The sequence below is a fragment of the Vidua macroura genome, chromosome 1, assembly GCF_024509145.1.
Source record: "Vidua macroura isolate BioBank_ID:100142 chromosome 1, ASM2450914v1, whole genome shotgun sequence".
Classification (NCBI taxonomy): domain Eukaryota; kingdom Metazoa; phylum Chordata; class Aves; order Passeriformes; family Viduidae; genus Vidua; species Vidua macroura.
The window spans coordinates 92797214-92824497 of NC_071571.1; the positions used below are offsets into that span (position 1 = coordinate 92797214).

A 27284-nucleotide genomic window follows, 5' to 3' on the forward strand; every position below is an offset into this window, starting at 1 on the left:
TCTGTTGCATAATAAAGAGAAATAATCCAAAGAAACAGTAGTTCCCAAGTACATTTTTTTTCCTACTTAATTTCCAAGATTCCCTAGCATACTTTCACTTCCCTGTTTCTCCATGAACAGCTGCAATTTGATCCACACTCCTCCTGTGGCATATTCTGGCCTCTGTTTTGTGCTTCTCTTACAAATTCGCACATGCATACACACAAGCCTTACAGTTGGTCTAGTGCCCTTCCACTTTTTAAATTTTATTTAAAAATTAATAAAGTTACATTTTCAAGTTTTATTGAAGACATAAGACCACAATTTCTTTCAAGCTTTCAACTCCCCAATCCTTATATAGTCTTTTTTAAGACCAAAATGAAATGAACCAATGTCCCATTTTAAATGGCACTGCACTAGTAGTTCCATTTTATTAGCACTCATTCAAAAAAAAAAAAATACCATTCGTTTTGAAGTGACTTTGACATGCCATGCTAGAGGCAGAATTCTAGTCTCACCTCTGAGCAGGGGAATGAATTTCTGAAGACATCTTGTTCATAATATCATGATGAAAGAGAGAAACTGGGATGTTCCCCTTGTGCCCTTCTCCTCCCTTCAGACTTCCAGCTCAGATTTTCCTCTTGATGCAAATAGATTTTTGCAGTTAAAATGTCTGATCTGAACTTGAAGCTACACATTTGTGGTCAAACCAATGCAAAGAGAATGTAAATTTGAAGGCTCACATCTCGCAACAAGCTTTACTATACAACCCATTTTTAGAAGCTTGTAAATTTAGCCACAACTACGTTACACCTAGGAACATCAAATGGCATCTCTATGTGATTACCCTTTTATGAATTAATTTCTACTTCAAGCACAAAGGCATCAGAATTTTTCAATGAAACAGAGGAAAAATTAAATACCCTACTGTAATTCTCACTTTTTCACCCAAGAGACACTTGAAACTTTCTTTGTGACAGGAAAGACCACAAACAATGGCTGGCATAACCCAACACAAACAACTTCAGCTGAACTACTGCAATTTGGAAAAGCAGATCAGCTGAAAAGACATCAATCAAAGCACTAGAGAAATCTGGTTGTACTACTTGTTTATTTAGACGATCCACATCAGAACAGCTTTCAGAATACTACATTAATGACACATGAGTATTCAGCTCAAATGGAAGAAAAAGCTAATGACACAGACAATGTTCAAGTTACTGTGAGTAAAACCAGGCTTGTGAATTCGTGTCAGCTGCTCTGTGGTAACTGCTTAGGTCACATTCACACATGGATGAACTGCAAATAGTTCAAGAGGGTTTCTTCCTCCTCTTACCAGGAGCACATAGCATGGATTACTATGCAGCCCCTGCCTTGTACACTATGAATGACAGCTGAGCACAAATACCCCACATAAACTCCTCAGTACAGTAAGAAAAAAAACAAACAAGCAACAAAAATCATAGTGTATCCCTTTTTTTTTTTAAATACAGTTTTACTTGCAACAGAGCATCAGCATGAGTATTTTTGCAAAAAAACATTTTGCCTTTCTCTGCCAGAATTTTAGAGAGTTTTGCTCCAACAGTACACACATAATGCTGGAAACACAACTTGCATACAACACATATTGTGAGAAAGACTGACACTTGCCTGTTCTAGCCAGACTCCAGATTCTTTATCAGGTTCCCAGATGATCACAGTTTTGTCCATTGATGCAGATAATATCCTCATTGGTTGTTGCATGCTGCCATCTACAGTACAAAGAAAATTATTACCCTACAACCTAGGAGCTTATGTTCTGAAGAAATTAGGTGATACTGAAATATAAACATATTAAAAAAATTGCTCAACGACAGAGACGTGCAATGCAATTCTTATATGCCAAATTTACAGACTCTACATTCTTGCCAGGCATTCTTTAGGAGTATTTAGTATTCTCAGCCATAATCACCCAAAGAAAAAGTAAAACATGTAGACAGGAACAACCATACTCCAGTTTTCTCACTCCAAACTTATATTGAATTAAATATAATTTGGAGGAAAAGCTAGAGTTTCAAAAAGAAAATGCACAGCAGTTCTCAGTTCCATTCCTTAAATAAGTTTTTACTGAGAGATTTACAGTTTAAAATAATTGCTCAGTATTCACTGTTTGGGTTTTTTCCCCAAATTGGTAGGCTTGTTACTGACTTCAGCAGACTCTAGCAACCTGTAGTGCATTCAGTAACTCAGGACTGCTCCCCAGAATGCAGTGAAACACTCCAGATAAAAAGCCCATAGGAAAGAGGGAACTGGTTCATTACCAGTTGTGAAACCTGTAGGAAAATCACTGATGAACTTTTATTGATAATAGAGATATTGGCAGGCATCTCATGAGGTGATATGTTAGCAACAAACTTCCCACCTTACCTTCTGCACTGAGAATATGTCTCTCAGATCAGTTTGCCTCTAGTGAAAAATCTATTTTAGGGAACTCTGCATTGGGCAGGCCAAAGAACACAAGCAGCTTCACGTATGTGGAAGCACCTGGAAAACTTCATGGTCTAACAGGACAGTTTTCAGATTGCAGTGCAAGGCTGACAGGCCTACATTGTGCCTAAACCTTGTTCTAAAAGGCTAAATCTTTTACTGGTGTCTAATTTAGAGGAAAAAAAAAAAAAGAGAAAAGTTTAAGGACCAGATAACTAAACCAATATTTTTAAAGCAAGTCCTGTGTCTTTCACTACATGTATTTTGAATTCTAATGGCACTCTGCTGTTGAAGTCTTGTATAGACCAGCAAAGCTGTCCTTTGTACTGCTGAAGTCACCTGCCATCAGTAACTCTAAAATATATCAGAAAAAAAGATACCTTTGCCAGTACAAATATTCAAGGGTGTTCTGACTATGCAATGTCATATCAAGAATCTGCTTCCCTTATATGCCAAGGAGACACATAACAGCAAATCAGTACTGCAAACAAGGCTGTCAGAATTTAAGGATTTCAAAAGAAAGAGAAATACTAGAGCAAAATGCAAAATTAAACTATAAATAACACTGTTTCAATGGGAGTCTGCACTAATGCCTTAAAGTAACATGCTTGAGAAAAACTGACACTCCAGGAATCTACACCACTAAAAAGAAAGGAGAGCTCTTGAGCTCTTCTGAAGAACAGACATTTTAAAAACATGTATGAAGGTAACCTATTAGAGCTATTAATTCATACTGATTAATTAAACTAATTTGTACACCATATCCAACAAATCAATTACAATAAAGTCTTTACAGCTCTGCTATTTAATTTCATTCCTTAAAGAAAATATGAGTACAAGGCAACATCTATTTACTCATAAAACATTATTTGTCTAATTTAAAGACTGTCATCTCTATAGGAACAAGTGAACAAACATGCAAACACAATATGAAGACATGTGACTATATCTATGTATAGGACACTTAACACTGGAAAGTGTTTGGTATCTTTTTACCTTTGGAAAATGAAGGTTGCCAGTGAACTGCATACACCCAGTTTTCATGACCAGCCAACACAGACTCCAAAGAAACTGCATATGATGTGTCAGCATCTACCACAAATCAGAGAAAAGCATATTTCTTTCTAAAAGCCAAGAAAGACCAGGTCATTTCTGGTATCTTTAGTCAAAAAAAACAACTGCTTTCAACATCTACCAATATCTCAAAAGCTTCCTGACACTGAACAGTTCCTTGAAATCCTACTTTGGCACAAGCCCTGAGGACCACATTTATGGTCATAGGTCAGTGTATTGTCTCAAAGGAGTCTCTCAGAATTCCTGGAGAACTCTCAAGCAGCATTGAAATAAATGCTCTAAATTGGTATTACACATATTTGCATCTCCAAATGACTGAAAACACAAGCATTAAGGTACTTCAAACAATGAATTAGGATTTGCAGGAAGTATCATGAGCACTTTTTACACATAACATCATACACACTTCATTATATTAACTAGGTTGCCAAACAATTTACCCTACAACATCAACAATGCAAGCATCTGGTGTTACCATGCTTCAACAGCTTGTTAAATGACCATAAAGTAAGCCTGCACATACTTATCTGTTCTTTGCAGTATGTTTCTAATCTTTAAGTAATAACAGCACCTTTTAATTCATTGAATTCAAAAGAAAATGAAAGCTAAGCTATTAAACTGGAGAACTGCAGAACAGCTTCTCTCCCACAGACAAATAAGTGTCCTACATATTGCACTTGGAATATGCATAACAATAACAAGCCATGTTGGTATTAAGCTCTATCACTGCCTTATCATTTCATGTAATACATCCTTAACTTTCGGTTTTAAACAGTAATTCTGTTTTTTCAACAGCTAAAAATGATACAGTCAACACGAAACAAATCATACTAGGTGGTAACCACCTTCTCAGCTTCCCCAGAACCATGAAAAGATACACAAGCGAAAAGCTGTGCCAGAGAATTTTACAGCTGTTACCTACCTTTAACAGTAAAAATATCCTCTTTCAGTTTTATGGAATCATCTTCAGTTTCTGGAAGCTGCTTTAATTTTGTACATACTTTCCAAATTCTTATCAAACAGTCCTGAGCACAGCTTGCTAAGAAAAGGTCCTCACCTATTTGTTTCCAGAAAAAGAAGAATAAAAAATAGAGCCACATTTTCATTGCAATCACTGCCATGACTAACCTACCATCTTTCCATACATGCACCTAACAGCATTATCCCAATTTTTCCTATTGTACACTGTATCATAAAATAATCCAGTTTAATTTCAACATCAATTCACTTTCCCTACTATTCAAATTCAAATTTCCCTACTACAATTCAAATTTTCTACTATTTTATAACGCACTAGGAATACGTCCATGATTTTAAGATGTGGAAGATGTGGTAAGCACTGTACATGTTATACATATACTTCTCTACTATTTATGGGCCTTTGCTTTTGGAATTCTATCAATTTCAATACTTGTCAAAATCTCCCTTCCTTTCTCCAGGCTTGTAGCATCCTCAAATTCCTTTTTTTTTTTTTTTGGTGCCATTGCAATAACTATTTAATTAGTTTATGTCTGAAAGATTCTCCTTGTAATTTCCCACTTAAAAAACAAGGGGCGGGGGGGAAGCAAGAAAAGAAAATATAGACATACAATTTCCCTCTACTCCTCCTCACTCAGATAGAGACATTTGTATATTGAAAAGGACAAGTTGCTAAAACCCTAATTTATTTGCATTTAAGTACCAGTCAGGTAAACATACCTGAAACAAGCATGAAAAATGTTTTAAAAGGATACAGAATTTCATCTTGATTTTTTATATTAATTACCACCATCTCAGGAAAACAAACATTACAACCACAAGAGCTTAGGTGCTACAGTGCACCAAGGTCAACTGTTGGACAGGTAAAACACTAGTACTGCCATTAAACCACTATTCCACTTTATTCATCTTGCATACTGACCACAGACTGCCCACTCAACGCCTCTTATCCAATCTTCATGGCCAGGGAGTATTAACATTTTCTGAAACTGAACAAAAACTCCTGTTACATCACAGAAATGCACCTAATGACCATGCACATATCAGCAATAAGCTTTATTTTTTCAAGTCTTTCATATTTATAGCTTCTATTATTTGAAACAGAGAAAAAAAATAAGCCACTACTAAGGATTGTAATTTATACACAGATTCGAGATGAGTCTTTTTGGTTTTACCACCATTAGATAAGCACATGTAACCCATAGATAAGCATATATGTAACCCATGTATGAGCAGGAAAGGATGTGAATTTAGGGTGTACACCTTCAAGAGGCTACAGTCTCTCTATGATACCACTGAAATTTTTTAAAAGTTTATCAGGCTTACTGTGGTACACAAAGAATAACGTAAGTAATTTCTCATATCTGCATGAAGTGGATGCAACTGCAAATGATGAAGAAAATGAATACAAGTAAAATCAAGTATAAAAAGAAGAATAAATGCTTTGAAATTATGTTCAAGAACAAATTTTTATTTATGTATTTGTAACAGAATATGATTAGTAAGAATCAGTTATGGCACTGGCAATATTCTCTATGTTTTTTAAGTTTATTGACAGAATTTCTAAGGAAGGTATACATCAAGAACTCTGCATGAACACAGGCTCAAGAACACCAGAATGCAAACACAGTCTGGATTCCCTTTTCAAAATTTTCACTAGTAATTTATTTTTATTTATAACATATGTAATATTACTGTTTTACTTTGATTCAAGTACAACTATTTACTCCTTTCTTAGCATTTAACCCATTTCTACTTTTCTTTGCCCAGAAACAGCCCTACTTCCATAACATTTTTTTATTCCAAGTTGAATTAAAATGTCTGAAGTAACTGTTACAGTTAAAATACTAGTGTAGTTTAGTATGAATAACTTATCACATTATTTCTGGCATTATATTCTACTAAATCCCTTACCTAGGCCTACTTAGAACTATGACTAAATGACAGCCTTTCCTATTAGCACAAGTCTGCAACTGAGGTCTCTCTTCCAATCTGTGACAGGAAAAAAAAAAGGAAAAATTTGTATGCATATGAAAAAATCCACACTCAGAAATTGGTGCCACTCTCTTTGACCCAACATTTCTGAAATTCTCCAAAACCACCTTCCTATCAAACAGTATTACTCTACCTCACCTCATCACACATTTGCAGTCACAATCATAAAATTGTTTCATTTGGAAAAGACATTACAGATCATCTAGATCCACCCTCTCCAGCCTCGAGCAGGGACACTTTCCACTAGACCAGGCTGCTCAAAGCCCCATCCAACCTAGCCTCAAGCCACTCCAGTGATGGGGCATCCACAACTTCTCTGGGCAACTTGTTCCAGTCTCACAGAAAAGAATTTCTTCCTAATATCTACTCTAAACCTACCCTCTTTCAGTTTGAAGCCATTGTCCCATCTCTTTTAACTACATGCCCTTGTAAACATCCCTAAAATTACAGAACCATCTATATATGAGATACATGACCAGAACAGGATAGATGATCAGACTAAGCTGATCAGATACTTCCAAATCAGAAAGTTTAGGTCTTAACCATGTGCTCTCACAGCCAACTAAGCCTCATTTGCCTGGTCACTTCTGCAGCCACTGACACCTCTAGATGGGACATTCCAGAGAGATTTAACATACGTTAAACATCTGCCTGTGTAGAGGCAGGAAGGAACAGTCCAGGAAGTGAGATAAACAGCAACCTAAAGATTTTTCTGAAGATGACATGCTTCTGGCAACATATAAAAAAAATCTTTAGCAATTGATATTTCAGATAATAGATAAAACACATTTATTTATTCATTTATATGATCTTTGAGAAAATGCTCTGTATTTATAGTCATCAACATTAGTTGGTAATTTTTTTTCTAACTGAAAGATTTGTTCAGGCTGAACTGCTGCTAAAACCTTCTCTTTTATTGTTCCTTTAACACTAAAACAGTGTGTATATCTCCTGAAACTTGACCCTAATATTAATCTAAACACATACCTAATCATTTTCCCTTTTCAAGGTGTTGTGGTGTAGGTTTTTTTTATAATTATCCTCCTCATCTTACATCAAAGAGATCTATTAAGAAAAGCAGCCATTTGTTTTCACTTAAAAGAGTAAAACTAATTATTTTGAGTTTATTAATACCACCTCAGATTTCTAAGCCATTTTCTGAACAGGTTTTTAGGCACTACTTAGCTTGAAGTCAAGCGTGCAGTTCTTTCATTCTGCAGAACAAGCATGCTTAAACAGTCAGCTAAAAGTCTGTACTAATTTTTACATGCTTACATTGAATAGTCCCATTGAACTATTCAAATAATTTAAGGTAGAGGCTGCTGAATTTTATTACCTCATATTCACTCAGGGCAGTAATACCAGTACCAGATGGTGGATGAAGCAAGAGAGATACCCCCAAACCCCTGAAAATGCATCCAGTCCCTTAAATGGACTCATGCTGCTTTCCCATCCCTATAACATCATCCTCCACTCTTCACCCATCTGAGCAGGGTCAGTACAGTGGCTGGAAAATAGAGGAACACAAGGGCTATTACCACATACATAAGTGAAGCATCAGGAACACAACATTCTTAGTCATATGATTTAGTTTTAGGTGGTCTGCAAGGAGTAAGGAGTTGGAGCCAGCAGTCCTTATGAGTCTCCTCAGACTCGAGATATTCTAAGATTCTACGATTCAGTCAAACTTTTCAAGATACTGGTTCCCATAAAAATAAAAACTGTTGACTGAAACTGAGCAAGGAGTAGCATATGTGGTTATGCTAGGATATTTAGCATTGTTTTTGCCCTTTTCTTTGAAGCTCATGTTTTTCTTGGCATCCTATATTCAGTTTCTTCAGATGTATTCAGTTCTAAAATTGAAGCAATATAAAGGTTCATGCAGATGCACATGGTCATTATTTTTAGGTGATTCAAAGTTTCTACTGTTGCCTAGGTTCTATATACAACCGTGTTTTGAGCTGTCATTCTTCTCTTTTTTTACAGTTTTGTTTTTATAGTCTCATATTTCTTCTCTGTTTCAGTTTCCACTTGGTCCTCAATGGATACATAAGAAGTTACAGTACCAACAGTTAAATCTAACAAAACCTCCTGGTCAGACTAGTTCACAGGCTTTCCCATGCCTCTTACCTAATCTCTGAACATTGTTGCTTAGCAGCAATCTGGTCTCTTTCCCTTTAAGCAAAGAAAGCTGTTCTGTAGGCAGCACAACAATGAAGCTGTGGACGTGCCCAGCACACTCTGCACAACTAATCCTGTCCACAATTTGGGTACATATCTTTCAGAATATGGCTAGTAGCCTGGCTAGTAGCTTGGTAAATTTGGCAATAGTGGTCCAAGTCTTCTCATTTTTTCTCCAGCAGACATTAGATGTGATATCCCTCCTCTATGCAGCTGCTAATATCAACAGATTAGAAAGAGCCTGAATTATCTTCGATTCATCTCAACTAAGCCAAACTATTTGGGTGGAACCCAAAACACATGGTACACCATCTTCTTAGAAAAGTAAAGCTCAAATAGAAATGTTGTGGTTTAAAACTCTAATTTAATCTGCTGGTTTACTTACTTGTCCTCCACAGGCCACATCTGTAGATGTTATATCCCAAGCAGGAAGACATATTATGGTTCATGAGATTTCTCCCTGGATACTTTTATAAATCAATACCCTCTTCCAACAAGTTAGAAAAGCAAATTCATTTGCTCTCTACTATATAACACAGTATGGGATCTGTGAGTAAAGAGTCTCAAAAGATGAAAAGCATGCCCACTCAGTTTTAAGAACCAAGCAATTTTTAATGAATAAATACATTTTGACTGCAAAATTAATGAGTTTACCAAAAGGTAGCCTGAATTAGCTAAGTAAAGATGCTTCATCCTCCCTCAGAGTCTAACAGTGCCCTTCAAGTTTCATAAGAACGTCCTGTTATGAATGCATGTTCTACCTCTGGATTCATACTCACATTCATAACAACCTTTTTGAGGATGCTAACTAAAGGAAGTGCTTTACAAGAGTCACTGAATTAACTGAACAGAGCTACAGGCCTTTACCAGTAAGGGAATGACACAGGAGCTAAGATTCAAATCACTCTCCTATGCCAAATTCCAGTAAAAAAAAGGCGAGGCTACACTTCCTTCAGATACCTTTAATACTACTAAGAAGCCATAAAAAAGGTGTCAGTAGATCTGAGAAAACCTGATGAACGAGATTTAGCAGCTAGGCAGGAATTCATGTCAGAAGGCTTGCAAGGATTTTTAATTCTGTTAATAGTTGTAAAGCACAACACAGACTCTTCTCTTTGAGGCCTGCACAATCCACTTAACTTTCCAGAACATCTCTTCTAGCTAAGATAGACACCAACAAGAAGTCCCACCTCATTTTAGAGATATTCTGAACACCAACTCTGCCACAACCGCTGGTGAAAATACTTTCTGAAATTGAAACTGTGAAAAATAACATATGCAAAACAAAACTGCTCACCCCTTGTACAAATCAAGTTTCCTACCTCCAAAAAAAGACAGCACAAACTTGCTTATGAAGCTTAAGAGAGAACTTGTTTATTCAAGTTACCTTCCCTTACCCTCCACAGACTGACTGCCTTTTAAAATGGCAGACTATTGTTATACCAGAAAGTTTGGCCAACAATGGGCAAAATAAGTTATGTACCTCTGAACATTCTTGGCAGTCAAACCATATATAATTCATTAACCTGAATCGTACAAGAAAACAAGTTTCAAACTCTGAAGAAGAAAAACCAACTACAGAGTCCCTGAGATAAAAGTCTTTCTTTAACACATTGAGAATCAATAGTGGCATTTTGCCATTGCTAATTCCCAGAGAATTCATTAAACTGACATAACTCACAAGCTGCACAGGAAAAAAAGAAAAAAAAAAATCTAACCAAGCACCCTTCTTTTCTTCTGAGTGGTCAAGAAATCATTGAACATAGAAGAAAGGAATGAAGTACTAATCTTACTGGCAACAACAGCAACCAAAAAAATCTTATTACTGCACATAGCAGCACAAACAGGCAGAATTATCCATAAAGTAGCTTTTATCTCTCTCAAAAAAAAAAAAAAAAAAGAGTATCGATTATTTAATCCCTAAAGGGAGTATGTCTGAGCAATTGCAGCAGACTAAGTGGTTCTATATATGCCAGTTTCAAAGGGGGGTTCTAAATGGTAGCTTCACTGGTGCAATGGGAGAGCATTTGTGATTTGAAGGGTTTTTTTAAGGGAGTGAGAGAAAGAAATAAGTGATACTGAGCTCTGTTTTGGAAAACAGTCATTCAACACATGCTTTAGAATCTAACAAAACCTCTGAACAGATGCAAGAGAGGACATAATGTTTTTCTACTGCTCAAAAGGAATATTTATCTGTATGAAAAACTAAAAATTGCCAGCTTCCAAATAACACATGAAAAATGTGTGCTTTTATAAGATCAGATACTCCTAAAAACACTTATTTTTTGTTGTTCAAAAGCAGTCAAGCATAAAGGGCATACTTAGCAACAAACATAAAATTTCTCAGAAGTCTTAACAGTTTTATTATAAGAATTTATAGAAGGAAAGTAACATCATCTCCATATGAACAACTCAATGCCTGGATACTTAATAAAGGACAGTTGCAGCTGTTTTGTATCAGTGGCAATAGCAACAGGCTATCTTCACACAGGGGAAAAATTGAGAAAAACAAACACTTTCATGCACTGAATTCAACTTCTGTATGTGCATTTCATTATTACCTAGAAAAAGGGATGAATATTTGAAAAAAGGTTGTTGTATGCAATGGCTACGTAGAGACAGAAAGGACTTACTGAAGAACTTGGAAAAATTACCAGCACATTTGAAAAGAAGCAAAAAGCTCAGTAATGCTCTCAGCAAGAGACAAAAATTGTAATTACCTGGCCATTCTGCTGTATAAACAAACTTATTTTGCAGTCATCACCACCACAAGCCAGTATTGGTACTAGAAAGAAAAAGAAGGTCTTCATTTTTTTATAAGATCTAATATTCTAGGACATGAAAAAATATAAATAATGTAAAAATCAATATAGAAATATAACAATACTAACAGACAGGCAAGTGTGATACCATTTTTTTAATGTTTTCTACATTAGCTGTCTAATAAATTAGTATCTTAGGAACACAGAACTCAAAAGTTATTTTAACTGCAAATAATTTCTATAAATATTTAAGATGCTAAAAGGAGTAGTTTGCTTCAAGCTCATATATCTGTAGGAAGTTCAAGTATTAGAGTTTTTAATTAATTACATTTTATTGATATAAACAGGCATTTGCTCTAAAAACAGAAGAAGGAAGGAACAAAACAACATGACTCAGAATTAAGGCAATTCAAGTTCCTAAATCAACTAAGATGGATTTAGAAGGAATTTGCATAATTATTATACAGCAAATAAAAAGATCAGAATAGAAAGATAGATCACCATTATCTGTACCCAAGAATACAAAAGCAATGAAATGTTTTTCACTCAAGACTACTCAAGTCTTGAGTAGTAGTTGACTTCCACTGGCTAACCTAAAAAGTGCACAAACCCTATAAGTCTATTGAATCAAACCAGAGAAAGTTAAGATAAGTTCAAAAAAGAGAAGTTAGCCAATGTATTAGTTCCTCTCTCCAACAGAAGAGGATGAGGAAAAATAGTTAATGCTTACTCCACTCTTCTTTTTTTTTATGTCATAAGGAGGAAGTGTTACTGCTATAACAGTGGACTGAAACAGTAAAAGCAAATAAATTTAGTATAATACTATGTAGAAATAAGTTATAAGTTAAGGGCTAGACATTTGCATTTCTCAAGTCTGGATAGAAAACCACATACTAAATTTCACTAAAATCAACTACTTCTTCTAACAAAAAGCCTCCATGACATCCCTTCATATAGGTAATTTTATCTTTACTATGGAGAGATCAAAAATCAACTTGAATCTTCACAGTATGTTTATCGTCTGTACTAATCTCTTCTTCCTACTTGTACCAAATCTGTACCTAGTTATGCACTGTTCCTCTTGCACTTCTCAGTCACATTCCATATTCTTATAGTTCCATCACTTGCTTCCTCTCTCCAGCCGCTAAGTCACAATTCACCTCTGTCTCCTCCTCTCTTTAACAGGTCTAAAAAAAAAAAAATCTTGCTTTGGATTGAGCTGCTTTGAATGAAGACCTGGTCATCAGGTCCACAGTAATTGGGCAGGAGTGACGTTTTCTTCCATAAAACACAATACAAAGGATGTTCTTGAAGACATATCATCCTTTCCTGAGAAGCACATTTTATGGGCCATTACTGTAATTACATATTAACTCAATGGAATGAAACTTTAATTAAGAAAACTAAAGAGAGAATTATGATTTAGTTGCTGTTGCAGACAAAGGCAAATACTTTCACTCAAAAAGTTCTATCAAGAAATATGTATCTGTCAAAAATGGACTAGTATATAGTTTTTTCACATAAATGCTTTGGGGTATTAGAATTTGGATCTGATTAAGATAAAATTCCTGCAGAGGAAATAAAAAAAGGAAGTTGGATAAGCAGAGCTTTTCCCATTTCACTTGTTATTTTTTTTTTCATCTGTTGCAATTCAGTTCTGAGGAGACAATTATTTACTGTCAGAGGCCACGCTATATCATGACAATTATCTAGGTCATAGGAACAATCAGATTATATGACAAATAGCTGATCAAGATTTGTAAAAAATAAATCCTATTGCCAGCATTTTAGAAGCAGAGTTTGTGCAGGCACTGTAAGGCAAAAAGCAAGCAAGCAACCAAAACTGCAAAAAGCTCTTCTTCAAGGCTAAACACCAAATGTACAAAATCTCCTTAACAAAGAGGCTGCCAGAGAAGTGTTTAAGCTGCCTTCCAGCTGCAAATGGCTGGACAGATTTTTATGAGCAGTCTCTCAGATTTCCCTATTTGACTTCTTGAAAAAAGTGGTTCAATTTTTTTTTTTTTTTTAATAATTTATTTTCAAGGACAATCAGTTAAAATCCTAGGCATCAGGAACATCTGAAAGTTAAAGCATCCATTGCATATGTATTACTTTTCAACCTCAAATTTCTTTTCTTGCTGAAATTAGAGGTTACTGTAAATGCTTCAGGAAATGTAGTTTATGATTTTCAGAAAAGTAATTCTGTATTTAGTTCCTGACTTAAGAAATGAAGATTATTCTCAAGAGCAAAGCTTCTTTGAATCTCTGTGCAGCTGACAATTTAGCCTTTGTAAAGATTTCTGAGCAACTCCTAAATTTATCATAACTATTTTCCCCTGAAGATCATTAAAATTCCAAATTGCCATTAGAGATTAATGTTTCTGACAAATGATCAGTAGTGATTTTTAATAATATATTTTAAGCTACTTTATTTAGATTTCAGAATTAACATATTCCTCAGCTATATGAACTACTATGTCAGGTTTAGGGAGAAAACACTGGCTATGTTTTACTAAAAGCCCCTTTACAGATTTCTACAGGAAACACCTCTATACATTTACAGTTCAAAATCTAAACTGTTTCCTTGCAATTTTAGCAGCAGAGGTCATCTGTATTGGAACTGGAACAAGAAAAGCCAATGTCTAGAATTTTTTAAAAATTACACACAAAATGATTTTTTGTGCAAATCGAAATTATACAGATTTAAAATAATTTCAGTTCTTGAGAAAAATAAAGAACTCTTTTTCAATTTATGAACACTGTACTGCTTTGGATAACTAATCTGAATTGAGATGGAAAGAGTTCATAATAAAGGATTGTCCTGCTCTCAATGTAACTTTAAGCAACACTGGTTTTGGGGACTCGGGAAAACGAAATCCTTGCTATTCCAACATTCACAGAAGCTTCAAACATTTCATACAATTTGAGTTTCAGAAACACTCAGTTTTAAGAACTAATATGATAATTTTAATTGATGGTGTTTTTTTTTCAGAATGTATGGTTACTTCTCTTATACACAACATGATTTCAACATTGAACAGATGCACTACTCTAGAGTGTTACAGTGAGAATTTCTTAGCTGTACAGTAGCACAAATGAAGACATAATCTATTGTTTTGCAATATGAATGTTATGCTCATAGACATTACAGGCACTTCACTTCTAAAGAATATTCACACTTGCAGTAATGATTTTAATTTACCCTCAAACCTTTTAACTTCACCTTAACAAGTGCATGTTAGTTTATTTATGGGAAAAGAGAGAGAGAGAGAGGTGTAAATGTTCTTTAATGGTGCAGATGCTGCTTTTGGTATCAGACATGCTCTGAAAACAGACACTGGCATTTCCAAATGGGACAACACATCTTTATAGAGCTTTCATTGCTCCCAGAATTATCTAAGCCAAAAAATAAAGTCTGCTTGTAGGCATATAATCAAAACAACACATCAGTGTGGAATGCATGCAGCAAAGAGCTCAAAATTCCAGAAAATCCCAGATACACTAAGAAAATCTAGCACTTTTTCAGCTGGGAGCCTGGCCGGCCTCCATCCAAGTGAAAGACTCTAAGGATACTTAAACACAAATTTAATTCAACACATGTATCTGGCTTAAGGATACATCTGCTTTATTAAAAAAAGCTTCTACCTATTTGCACAAAAAGAATATGTCTACAGCCTACAAAACCTAACATTTCTGTTAGTAGAAACCTACATAAACCATACTGAACAGTCAGGTTAAAGTAGTTCAGCACCTCAAATTTTTTCACATTTAAGACTGAACAAACAGATGATAAACACTGCTTGGGAACCTATGGTTTTCAATGCAGGCCTTCAAATTTTTTCTGAATTTTGCCCTTCAATTCAAACAACAAGAAATATATGCAGCAGCACCACAAGGAACAGGTGAAACTAACAGCATCATCCTATCCCATTCATTTACAGCATTGTTACCCTGGCTTAAAGCTTTCCATCTCAAGAGTTCAACTAAACAATTCCATCAGACTGCCATTTTGAAGACACTGTCTTTGTTTTTAATTACTGAGAAGAGTTCAGAGAAAATCTTTAGATACAAGCATCAGTTTAAGCAGATTTCATAGGAAACAAAAACTGTGGCACGCAGGTCTGGAGTTAGTAAAATGAAAATCTGTTTGGGGAATTTCTTAGATTTTTCTTCCTTCATTGATATTCAAGATGTACAGCTTTACTTACCATCGCTGCCAGGCAAGAAGGATAAGCAGACATCCATAACAAATCCATTTCCAAACTGCAGAATTTCAATGCATTTAGCTGGAAAACAGGAACAGACAGTGTTGATCTCATTCGCTGTGACTATTACAATTACACTGTCATTTCCTTCTATATTATATAGTTAAAATTTCCCATCCATTTTTATTTTAAGAAGCTGAAAAAAATCTACATTTTTTCAGAAGCCTAAACAATATCATCATCTTCTGTGTGGCCATAAAAATTCATCCAGTTAGTTGAGTTAGAAGATAATACTGAGTGTTAAATCTATACAGCTTCACTGCGGTAACGCACCAGAAGCAATAAATATTACAAAATATATCCTGTGGCAACAGCATTCACAACACAGGAAGATAAAACTGAATTTTCTACAACAGCAGCTAGAGAGATTAGCAAAAACCTGCCAACATCCCTGAGATCTTGGAAATCATTAAACTAGTAAGCCATCCAGATCAAAACAAACAAGAAGACAGCAGAAGAAAACCTGTCTACAGCAGAAAAATTAGTCCCTCTATCACTGTAACCCACACCAGCAAGACAAAATGGAAAAGATGAGACTTCATGGAGTTCTTTGGGAGCACCAAAAACACCTTCCAGAACATGGGACTGTAGATTGGCAACTCCCACCTCTCGCACTTAGGCAAGGCAATACAAGATCTTCAAATACACCCAAGAAGGAATAAAGTAGCTAAAGAAACACAGTCACTAAAACTCAACCAGCAAATTACACCTTCAATCTCAATTATCTACCCAATTTATTTCTGATGTATTTTAGAATGCTGTTTTCCTGTATTTCCATGCAAGAGCCTAGTTCAACAGAAGGTCAAGATCCATTATCCCAAACTTCATTGGACTCAAGCCAATAGGAAAAAACAAGTGACTAGTTGAACTTCACCTTTCTAATGCCAGCATTAATCATTTTACGATGTAATTCTACTTCATATATGCATACAGTTAGTCTGCCTCCACATTATAGATTATGGTTCAGATTATCATAATCTGAATACATACTTTTTTAAAAAAAAGTAAATTCAGGCCACACATCCCTGATGAAATATAAAGATAAATCATTCTGCAGAACAAATCTGACCCAAGGCTTTCCAAGAGTAATACAGTGCTTTGATGTACTAAAGTCTGAAGACAAATCAATGTAGCTGCACTACAAGATGTTAGTATTTAATACCTAATGGATAAGCATTCATCATTCTTATTTAGCCAGTATGTTATCCCTTACATTAAAAATGTGTTACCTTCTGAACCATGCCGAGACCAGATTCTCACAGTAGAGTCAGAGGCTGCAGAAGCTATTAGCAGATTTAAATCAGGTTCATCTGACTGGTAGACAGCATCCACAGCAAAAACAGCTTCTGTGTGGCCTTTGAGAGGAATGCTTTTCACAAGCTGAACACGTGAGAAAATTTTACAAAGTTTTAAATTCCAGTAATCTATGCAAGTGAATTTTTAAAGCCACTTTAGGGAAAAAAAAAAAAAAACCTTAATATTGAAAATGAGTTCTATACCTGCAATGGGAGAGTGTCTGCCAAGCTACGCTTAAGCTAGAGCATATGCCACGAAACCCAGAGAAGGGATACAGCAGCAATGAATATTAAATTGGTAAGATTTTGCTCAAAGCTGAACAGAATTAAAAGTTCCTGTGTATATTATACAAACCTCACCCTTTCTTGAGGGAGGCTGAAAACAGTATAGAAGTTAGGAAGAGAAGCTTTCCTTACTTTTCTCCTTCTCTTGTCCCTCACCCTAAGGAGCATCTCACATAAGTTTGGAGAACCTTAGTGAAGGAGACAGAGCAGAGAACACAATGGAATAAGCAGCAGCTACAGCAGCTCTAGAAGCAATGTTTAGCTTGTGCTCTCACAAACCAAAACAGCTTTTTACTGCTTCAAAATGCCAACATGAGAAACAAAACCACTAAATTTAGACAATGAGTACAGGTGATTCAATTTACAATCTGTTCCTCATAAACATGAAGATCAAAATGAGAAGCTTTGAATTTTGTAACCAGCAGTTATACAGCATTTATTCAGATTTTATCATAGACAGATTTGACATCTCTTTCCAAAACATAGCCTGGTAGGCCTCAGTGAGAATTTCTGATTGGTTGAATACAGAACTTTGTTTTTAAGAATATACACTAGTCTAGAACTCCCATTAAAATGTGCACATTTAGCCACATTCTTTTGAAATTATTGCCATATGGTTGTGCACCACATCAGCAGAGAAAGTTTATTAAAGTCTGCAAGTTAACTTAAATAAATGAACAGTTGCAACGGTTCAGGATGAGAAATAACTTATTTCTGAGAACTTTCCCCCATCAAAGTAGGTTCATTCCCCCCTACTATGCATTTTCATGAATTTTAAAATGCCAAGTCTAACAACCTACTTTGAGACAGATGATGAAATGGGTTACCTACACATTCACAATCTAGTGCTTAACAAGCAAGATGTTAAAAGCTAGATAATAAAGTGGTTTTTTCATCAAAATTTCAGGTCATTTGGAAGGCTCTTTCACACAATACTGAATCTTTTACCTTACATTTTAAAGTGCAAATAATAAATTAGCAGGTCTCCTTACTTTTCTCTATTTCTCTGACAAAAGCCAATTTTTGCACAGATTTTTTTTTTTCATTTTTGTTAAACATCTGCTCCAACTTGTATATCATCCTGGTAAGATTATCTATATACAAACCCCACACGGTTGTACAGATTGACCAGAAATCACTAGAAATGGATATAAGGAAACAAGGAAGAAGGATACAGAAAATACCAGCTCAGAATTGTCCTCATGGTTTGAAGGCTTTAAAGTGGTTTAAAGAAAACTGCCATGTGAGATCAGAAAGTTGATGAGTCAAGAACAGAAAAACAGGGTCTTTCAGACACCTAAAAAAATGCACTCAATAACTAACAGGTTTGTTAATTTCTTTACCAATGCTGATTTGAAAAAGATGAACCACAAAAGAGAGGAAACAACATTTATAGTAATACATAGCAAGACATGAGTACCAACAATTCCAAGGATGCATACACTGGGTTCAATTAAAAAAAAACAAAAACAGTCAAAGTGAAACAAATAATATGAACCAGAAATACAAACAAAACAGATAATTTGTGATATGTGAGAAACTAGTGCAGAGGGAGATTTGAAGTTATTCTTGCATACCTGATTATTCCATGTTAACGTGTCTTTCCACTCCCAAAGAATAAGCTGCTTATCAGATCCACCAGAAATTAACTCTGTTTCAGAAGCTAAAAAGTATGCTTTGGTTAGTTCAGTGTACACTTAACTTTGTAACAGCAACACAAGCAGTTCTGCTGGTTACTACTCACAAAATATCACTGGTAACCAAAGCTTCCACCAAAATAAAGTATGGTTAATAGGAGTTGCACTGTGCAGAACAGGTTAAAAGCAAAAATATTCCCTAAGAAAATATAAAGAGAAAATTCTCAGGACTATTTAAAGTTCTGTGTGAAAGTGGTAAAAATACCTTTCCAGAAGACTCTCAAATCCAACAGTGTAAATTAATCTTTTGGGTTTTTGTTTGGTCTTTTTTGGAAGACAGGAAAATAAAGCATGAGAAATTTAAATAAACAGAATTCAAAGCTTCACAAGAAAATTTAATTCCCAAGTTCCCTGAAAATAACTTATTTTAATCATTTTTAAGAAGAATATGTTTCAGTGCAACCCCCTGAAAGGATGGCAGTTTATATCACTATTAAAAACTAATGCTTGCACCTCAGTACTTCTCAAAAAAAAGGAAGCAGCATATTACATTAACAGTCTAATCAACAATCACATTTCTCTTCTTTGGTGAGTTTCCATAAACACCTAAGGGCAAGAATATCTGCCTATGAAAAGCCTGCACTAAGCAATGTTAAATCCTGGAATTACTATCCAGCAAAAGCCTCATAAATGTCTCAAACATTTATATCTACCTAAAGTTTCTTTTTTAGAGCACATAACCTCTATGCAACTTCAGAGCTTTATACTCAAGAGATTGCTGAAAAGGCATTGAATCAGTTTACAAAGTCAAAACATGCAAAACTCCAAACATTACTGAAGAGAGCTGTAGAAGAACATGCAGCACAAGCCATGGACCTGTGTGAGCTGCCACAGCCCCAGGCAAACATCCTCCTAGGGTGCCCTTGGCTGTGGGGCCAGGAGCAGAGATGCCCTCACCACGCAGCTCACCTGGCTTTGGCAGCTCGCGTTCCTGCAGACCCATCTGTTAAAATGAGGCCACACCTTGAGTACTGTGTCCACTTCTGAGCCTGACAATTCAGGAAGGGCACAAATGTGCCTGGAGCAGGTCCAGAGATGGGCAATAATGCTGATAAGGGTCTGGAGCACGCATCTTACGAGTGGCAGAGGGAGCTGGGCATGTTTAGCCTGCAGAAGAGGAGGCTTGGGGCAGACCTTATCGCTCTCTACAAACACCTGAAAGGAGGGAGTAGCCAGGTGGGGGTCGGTCTCCTCTCCCAGCTAGCAAGTGACAGGATGAGAGAACACAGTCTTAAGCTGCACCAGGGGAGGTTTAGGTCAGACATCAGGGAAAATTTCTTCACAGCAAGGGTGCTTAGACATTGGAACTGGCTGCCCAGGGAGGTGGTGGAATCACTGTCCCTGCAGGTAGTTAAGGAAAGACGGAACGTGACACTCAGTGCCATGCTCTAGTTGACACGGTGGTGTTGGCTCATAGGATGAGCTCAATGATCTTAAAGATATTTTCCAAACTAATTAATTGTGTGAAAACCCCTACTGGGAAGCTAGGCTTAAGGTGAAAGGTCGCACTGCAAGGGTCGCAGTTCCCTATTTCCTTGACTGTTCAGCGCAGCCCCGCCGCTGCCGAGCCTCCCCCGCCACCTCTGCCCTGCAAGGGCAGCAGCGCCCGCGGCCCGAGGGGAACCGGCCCCGGCCCCACCGGGCACCGCCGCGCTACTCACCGTGGTCCCGCCGGCGCACCCAGCGCACGCAGTTCACCCTGCCGGCGTGGCCGCGGAGGGCGGCGACCGCCTGCCTCACCTACGGGACAGACAGACAGCACCGAGTGTCAGGGACTAGCAGTGGGACTGGTCCCGGTCCCCCCCACAAAATGCATCAACTCACCACCGGGTCGTAGAGGATGACGTCGTGGCAGCTGCCGAAGGCGAGGAAGCCACCGCGGCCCCAGGCCACGGCGCCGCCGCCCGCCCGGTTGGCGCAGCAGGCGATGTGACAGAGCGACACGGGCGCCGCCATCTTGGCCGCCGCCGCGTGCGCGACCCCGCGCGGCTCCCGTGGCAACGACCCCGCGCGGGGCGGGGCCTGAGGGGGCGGGGAGCGGGGCCGCCGGGCGGAGCGGCGCGGCCGCCGGCTGTGAGGTGGGGGGTGTGGGTTTTTGTCTCTCACGCGCCTTTTGCCGCGACCTCAAGGGTTTCAAAAGAGTAAAACTTTTCTGTTTGCTGGCTCCTGTGAAGAAATTCCTCCTAATGCCCAACCTAAATGTCCGCCGGTGCAGCTTAGGGCTGTGTCCTTTCATCCTGTCGCTGGATGCCTGAGAGAAGAAAGCAACCCCCACCTGGCCATAATCTCTTTTCAGGGAGTTATAGGGATCGATAAGGTCCCCCCTGAGCCTTCTTTTCTACAGGCGAAACAACCCCAGCTCCCTTCACCTTCACCCTCTCTGGATCCTTCACCAAGTGGATTCCACCTTAGCACCAGAGATGATGTTGCTGATACCCGTTCCTGGGCTGCTTCCATCACCTGTGAAAAAGGTGGCACCACCTCCTGATAAAGATTCATGCTCAAATTAAGTCTCTGACATCGGGATGTATTTAATATTACCGTGTATGATGTCCCTAAAATTACTGTCGTGGAAAGCATGAGAATTTGCAACCGAGCAATGGCCAGGCTCAACAGCTTGATCTGAATATGTTTGAATACCTCTGTTTTTCGGGGGAGTAAAAAAAAAAACATTAGAACAGAGCAATTTGTTAATTCCATCTGTTAAATTTTTATTTTTTCATTCTTTAATATACTTATTGCCCTTCCTGCATGAGAAATTGAAATCAAATCAAGAAAAAAAATACTGCTGTGGTATTCTAGTTTTACATGCATGGTCGCTGGCGTTGAGAAACAGGGTCACAATACAGGCACAGATGTGCTCAAATTGTATCGGCCACTTGGCTTCACAGGCTCAAGGACTTTGCTAGTTCCCAGTAGCCACAAGTACAAACAGCTGCCCCACAGGCTGAGTAGGAGTTTTAGCAGGACCTTCAAGGCATCCATGCTGCCTCCAAATGCACTGCCCCACACATACAGAAGGCCATGGAGCATAAGCCAGGTTAAAGTATAAATGGAGAGCTCACCTATGCAAGCATGGAAAGGGAAACAGAGATGTGCTTCCTGTCCCCAAATCATACCTAAAATATCCTGAAATAATTGAAACTGAACTGAAAAGCTGGAAAGTCTGGGCTGGAGGGAGAAGCTGGTTTTATGAGGCTGTGCAGGAGGTGGGGGCAGGAAGAGAAAGCAGTGAAAAGCAAGCAGGCGCCCAGAGGAAACACTCTGCATAGCACATGGAACATTTGGGGCCCTAAACCTCTCCTGCCTTTATCTCCCCCTGTGTTCTTGAATCCTGGCTGGCAGCAGCGCTGTAACCTGACACAAAAACACTGCAGATAGGCACAGTTGTTTTCCAGTGGGTATGAGAGGAAGGAAGCTGTGCCTGATCACACACTAGATACAGCCAGAACTGTTAGCTGCTAGGGGAACAAATGACTCCGTGCAGAAAAATGCATGGATCCAGTCATCAAAGTATGCCTTGACTGAGGAGTGCTGTCTTGAGCTGCCAAGGATGGCTGTGCAGCAGTCAGGTTGCACAGCAACCCCTTCTGAGCAGGCCTTGCCAGGCTGGACTCAGGGCTCCGGCAGAAGGAGGTCGGGCACTGCCAAAAAGCTGGGTCATGTTATAGGAGTTGCGTCTGTTGCTGTGGGAACAAAGCTGGCTCTGGCTGTGATGGTAGGCATAAGTGGATGGATTTTCCAAGATGGATTGGGTGAGAGTCTCCTCTGTGACACAAAAAGTTAACCTGACTGATAGATAACCTGCTGCTTTTGCTGTCCTCTAAACAGTTTTACTGGGGTGCTGCTTGTATTGGAGAGATTAGGGATTGTGTCATGCCTGAGGGTACAAAGGCTTCGTGGCCCCATTCTGCAGGGTTTTGTGGAGCTGGTCCTTGCACACCTCAGGGTGCTTTCCCAGCCAGTTTGAGATACCACACTGTGGAGGGCTGCTAGTGCCAAGTATTGACAGTGATTGCTTCTTTTCCCCAAAAAAAGGTCTGTCACTGTCACCCCTGTGCCACCCTAACAGAGTCCAACACTGAGAGAACTGGGATAAATCAACACAGAATATGGACTGAATAGTGCCATGAGGAATGCTGTAGCAGCACCATTGTGCCATGGCTAAAGAAGCACAGGAGGGTGGATTTATGGCCGAACAGATAAGTGCAGATGAGCCTAATTTCTTACTTGTCATAAGTACTCTGTCTGATCAAGGCCTCATTCAAATGAGACTCTGAGCCTTTGGTCAAACCCAAGAAAGTTTTTTTGTGAATTCTAATGTTACATGATCTTCTCTTGAAAACTGAAATGACTGGAGGATATTGTATGAGAAGTTTAGAATTTCAGACAATTATTATAGAACCAGTATGCCTTTTAGGAACACATACTTTATAAGGAAGTAATAGTGATGGTCATTGGTGTTGCAAGGATAGAAATGGACATACTCTAGACTTGTTGCCAGCTGCCAGTCTTCATTCATAGCTAATGTCTTCATGAAATTAAAATCTCCTTTAGAGGCCCAGAGAAGTTCATTCCCCTTAGAGTGCTTCCTTCCCCATAGAGTGGGTCATGACATCTGTCCTTGTTTTGCTTTATATTCCCAGGAAAGAACTTCTTTATTTTTCAGAAATATATGTAAAAATAATCTTCCTCTTTTTCTCCCTTTGGTGTAACTTTTGAGACACAGGAAGAACTCAGTTCATTGAATTTCAGAGATGGTTATTATGGTGCCTAAGCAGACTTCAAAAGTCACTCCATAGTTTTGTTCATATCTTTTATGTGTCCCAGTTTGGTTCTCCCAATGGAGGTACATCAGCAAGCTCTGATAAGGGAGATACTACTTGAACAAAAGCTTTCTTGAGCTGGAAATAATTTTTCTAGTTTGTTAGGCATTAGAAAAACTTCTATTCCAATAGTAATTTAGTAGTAAACCGTAATTTTGTATAGTAATTTTGTATAGTAATAGTAGTTTTGATGGTAAACTCATGTTTACAAGTGAGGTTTTGCAGACAGAGGTGGCTTAGTGCCCTTCATGTGCTCCCTACCCAACTCAGTTATGCCCACAACTTTATGAGAGAGATAGAAAAAATACAATACTAATGATAAAGTTGTAGTTAGTGCTTAATGTACTTATCTATGTCTAAACATTGAGATGAAAATATAATAACAATGCAAATATGTTAAATCAAAGTTTAATGCTTTCTTTCATTGGGTGACATATTTTTGATTTACAAGAGTATGTGTTAATAGACAGGAGTCATTCTACAAGACACTATGAAAAGCAGCAGTCACATGTTAGATCTACAGATTAATTATATGTAGCTAAGTTCAACAGAAGAAAGTTCAAAAGTTGTTAAATGAGCAAAGCCAGTACTCAAAGGTTGGGGTCATTGTTCTTACAAGTTGTTGAACTCAGCCTATCTTTATGTGTCTTCATTGTATACATGCTTATGAAGTAATCCCTAATGAAATTGACTTATACACAAGTTACTGTTTGCTATTTTTCTGTTTGCTATTTTTACTTTAGGTTGTTTGCTCCAGCAGCAACCTGGATGAGTAGTGCCTGGTGAATGACACAGTATTCAGTATTTTAATGTCTCCTCATTACCTATATCATGGCCCTAGGCTTAATTTGTTGTACAGTAGTCTTTTCTGTACAGCACAGGATTATCTTTTTCCATAGTTTTTTTTTTTGTTGTTGTTGTTGTTTTTTTTTCTTTTGTGGGTTTTTGTTTTATTTGGTTTTGGTTTTGTGGTTTTGTTTTTGGGTTTTTTTTGTTGTGTTTTTTGTTTTTTGGGGGTTTTTTGAGTGGGGGCGGGGAGAGGGTTTGTTGGGTTTTTTGGGGTTTTTTGTTGGTTTTTTTTCTTTTTTGTTTTTTGTTTTTTTCGTAACTTCTACTGCCACAGCACCTGAATATCTCAGGAAAAACTTTACGAGTTACATTTTTCTTTATAAGATAACTCTTAGGCAGAGGGATATTATTATATTCATTTCTTGGGGTCAAATTCTGCCTAGACCAGAATTCATAATAAAATCACTGACTCATAGAATGGCTTGGGTTGGGAAGGACCTTAAAAATCATCTACTTTCAAGCTCCTGCCATGGGCAAGGACACCTTCCACTAGACCAGGTTGCTCAGGGGCCCATCCAACCTGGATTTGAATACTTCCAGGAATGGAGCATCCACAGCTTCTCTGGGCCACCTGTTTCAGTGCCTCAGCACCATCACAGTACAGAATTTCTTCCTAAAGTCTAACCTAAACCTGCTCTCTTTCAGTTTTAAGCCATGCCTATCAGTCTTCCTATCACTACATTCTTTGATAAATAGTCCCTGTCCTATTTTCTGTAGTTTCCACCCACTTTAGGTACAAGAAGGCTGCTTCAAGATGTCCCCAGGGACTTCTCTAGGCTGTGCAACCCCATATCTCTCAAGCCCCATAGGTCTTTAGGGGTGAAATGCCCATTGTGGAAGACACAGAATAGCATTCAGGAGAGTGACAAACCATACATAGCATCCTTTGCCTCCAGCTTGGATTGAGAGCATTCAAAACTTGGAAATCGGATTCCAGCTCTGGGACACTTCTGATGGCTGTGCCAAGGTTTCATATGAGGGATCAGAGCTGGAACACTGTGAAAATAAATATTAAACAACAGTGACCAAAATAATATAAATGAGTTTAAATAACTTCCCAGCTTCACAGAGGATATTCTGTACAACAGCTGGGAACAACTCCATTGCCTTTGACATCTTGAAAACAGATCCAGTCTCTTCCTTTTTGTCAGCTGTGGGATCTGTGCTGGAAAGCATTCCACTGCATGGGGAAAACTAATTTGTGGGTTTGCTAGGATTTCCTTCCCTTGAGCATGCACCTACCAGATTTGATGCCAGAAGGGATAGTCAAGGAAAAGTGTCATTCTCAAAGTTACTAACTGAGTCCATTAAAATTCAGCATCAGACTGTTTTTTAACTGCCACTGGAACAATTCTGGAATTGTGGATCCTGGATTCAATAAAAGTTAAGATTTCTAGTGTTTCTTGAGTATAATGTAAGCCTGGGGCATCCTTTCCAAATAATTCTCTCAAGATAAAAAAGCACATATTGTTACTTGAATAGATTTAATTTTAAATGTTTAGAGTACGTTTTTAGAAATAATTTCTCCTTTAATTCATCTCACTGGAGACTGAAAGTTGAATGATGCTGGTGAAAGAAGTTGAAATCTTAACTATAGCTATTCCCATTTTTCTTGAAGGGTGTTTTTTAAGTATTCTATGAATAGCTTAAATCCCCACTGCCTAAATGGATTTCTGATTTTCTAAAGAAAAAAAAAAGTAATTATTTAGAAATACAATTCAAAATTAGTTCTCCAAACAATGACTGTAATTGCTGGCTGAAAGAAATTCTGCATAAAATCTCTCTGATATTTTTTTTTTTTAAAGGAAGACCTAACACAAACATGACCTAGAAAATTGCTTGGGAAGAAAAAAAGAGAAAAAGGATGAAACAGCTTGTCACATAATCAAACTGATTATGCATTATGTTTTTGAAACAGAAGCTCTAAAAAGAGACATGATAATGGGCATTCATTCCAGAGAGCGTACGTGTACAAACACACATGCACACACACACAAAAGAAAAAGTACATGGAAGTGCCATCTGGAATAATTAAAGTAATATTTTACACTTAAATTCTGAATTAGCAGCAGTTCTTGTAGGACTTGTATAGGATATTGTTCCACAGCTTAGAATAATATCTCCCAAACCCAAAAATAAGTTTTGTAATAATGTCCTGATGCATCTCTTCATGCTCATTTAAATAACCCAAACCTAACACGTTGAGTTAATATCAGTTGATGGTTTTATTTCTACACACACACATTTATCACGTAGCCACATCCACTGCATATATATTTTAAATGGGTTTGATCATGCAAGGGTTTTGTACAAGTTACATAACCTCCAGAAGGGTATGCCTGATCCAAAGCCTTCAGCTTTCCAAAGCAGTCAGAGATTCCCAGTATCAGATGAGGCTTTGATTCAGAGGTCTGGTTACTGTCACTAGGAAATTTTTTACCTGTATGATAATGATGCACTTCCCTGCTCTTTGTCACTGTCTCACTCCCGTAACTTGGTGAGCACAGATAGGAAAATTAATAACCTGGTCTGGTCCTGCTGGTCTAAAGCTGTCTTGGGTTTCAGCTTGGGGGAAGTACAAACACCATTATAAATTTGCAGGAGGAAATCCCAATTCCCAATGCTGAATTCT

At 37.7% G+C, this 27284-nt stretch overlaps 1 protein-coding gene across 4 annotated transcripts in view; it reads right to left on the minus strand.

The window, feature by feature from the left end:
- Positions 1-20933, minus strand: part of ELP2 (elongator acetyltransferase complex subunit 2) — a 38429-nt gene extending 17496 nt beyond the window's left edge. For 2 of the 4 annotated variants that reach the window (XM_053993829.1, XM_053993811.1), the window contains exons 1-10: positions 20802-20933; positions 20639-20717; positions 18858-18943; positions 16930-17080; positions 15644-15721; positions 11394-11458; positions 5420-5486; positions 4442-4576; positions 3442-3537; positions 1630-1730 (exon numbers count right to left, since the gene is read on the minus strand). In XM_053993829.1, the coding sequence (XP_053849804.1) occupies positions 1630-1730; positions 3442-3537; positions 4442-4576; positions 5420-5486; positions 11394-11458; positions 15644-15721; positions 16930-17080; positions 18858-18943; positions 20639-20717; positions 20802-20933 (990 nt within the window). Of the gene's footprint in view, positions 1-1619; positions 1731-3441; positions 3538-4441; positions 4577-5419; positions 5487-11393; positions 11459-15643; positions 15722-16929; positions 17081-18857; positions 18944-19886; positions 19973-20638; positions 20718-20801 lie in introns of those variants that run through there. The other 2 variants (XM_053993820.1, XM_053993838.1) reach the window with 2 other exon arrangements.
- Positions 20934-27284: the final 6351 nt, after the last annotated feature.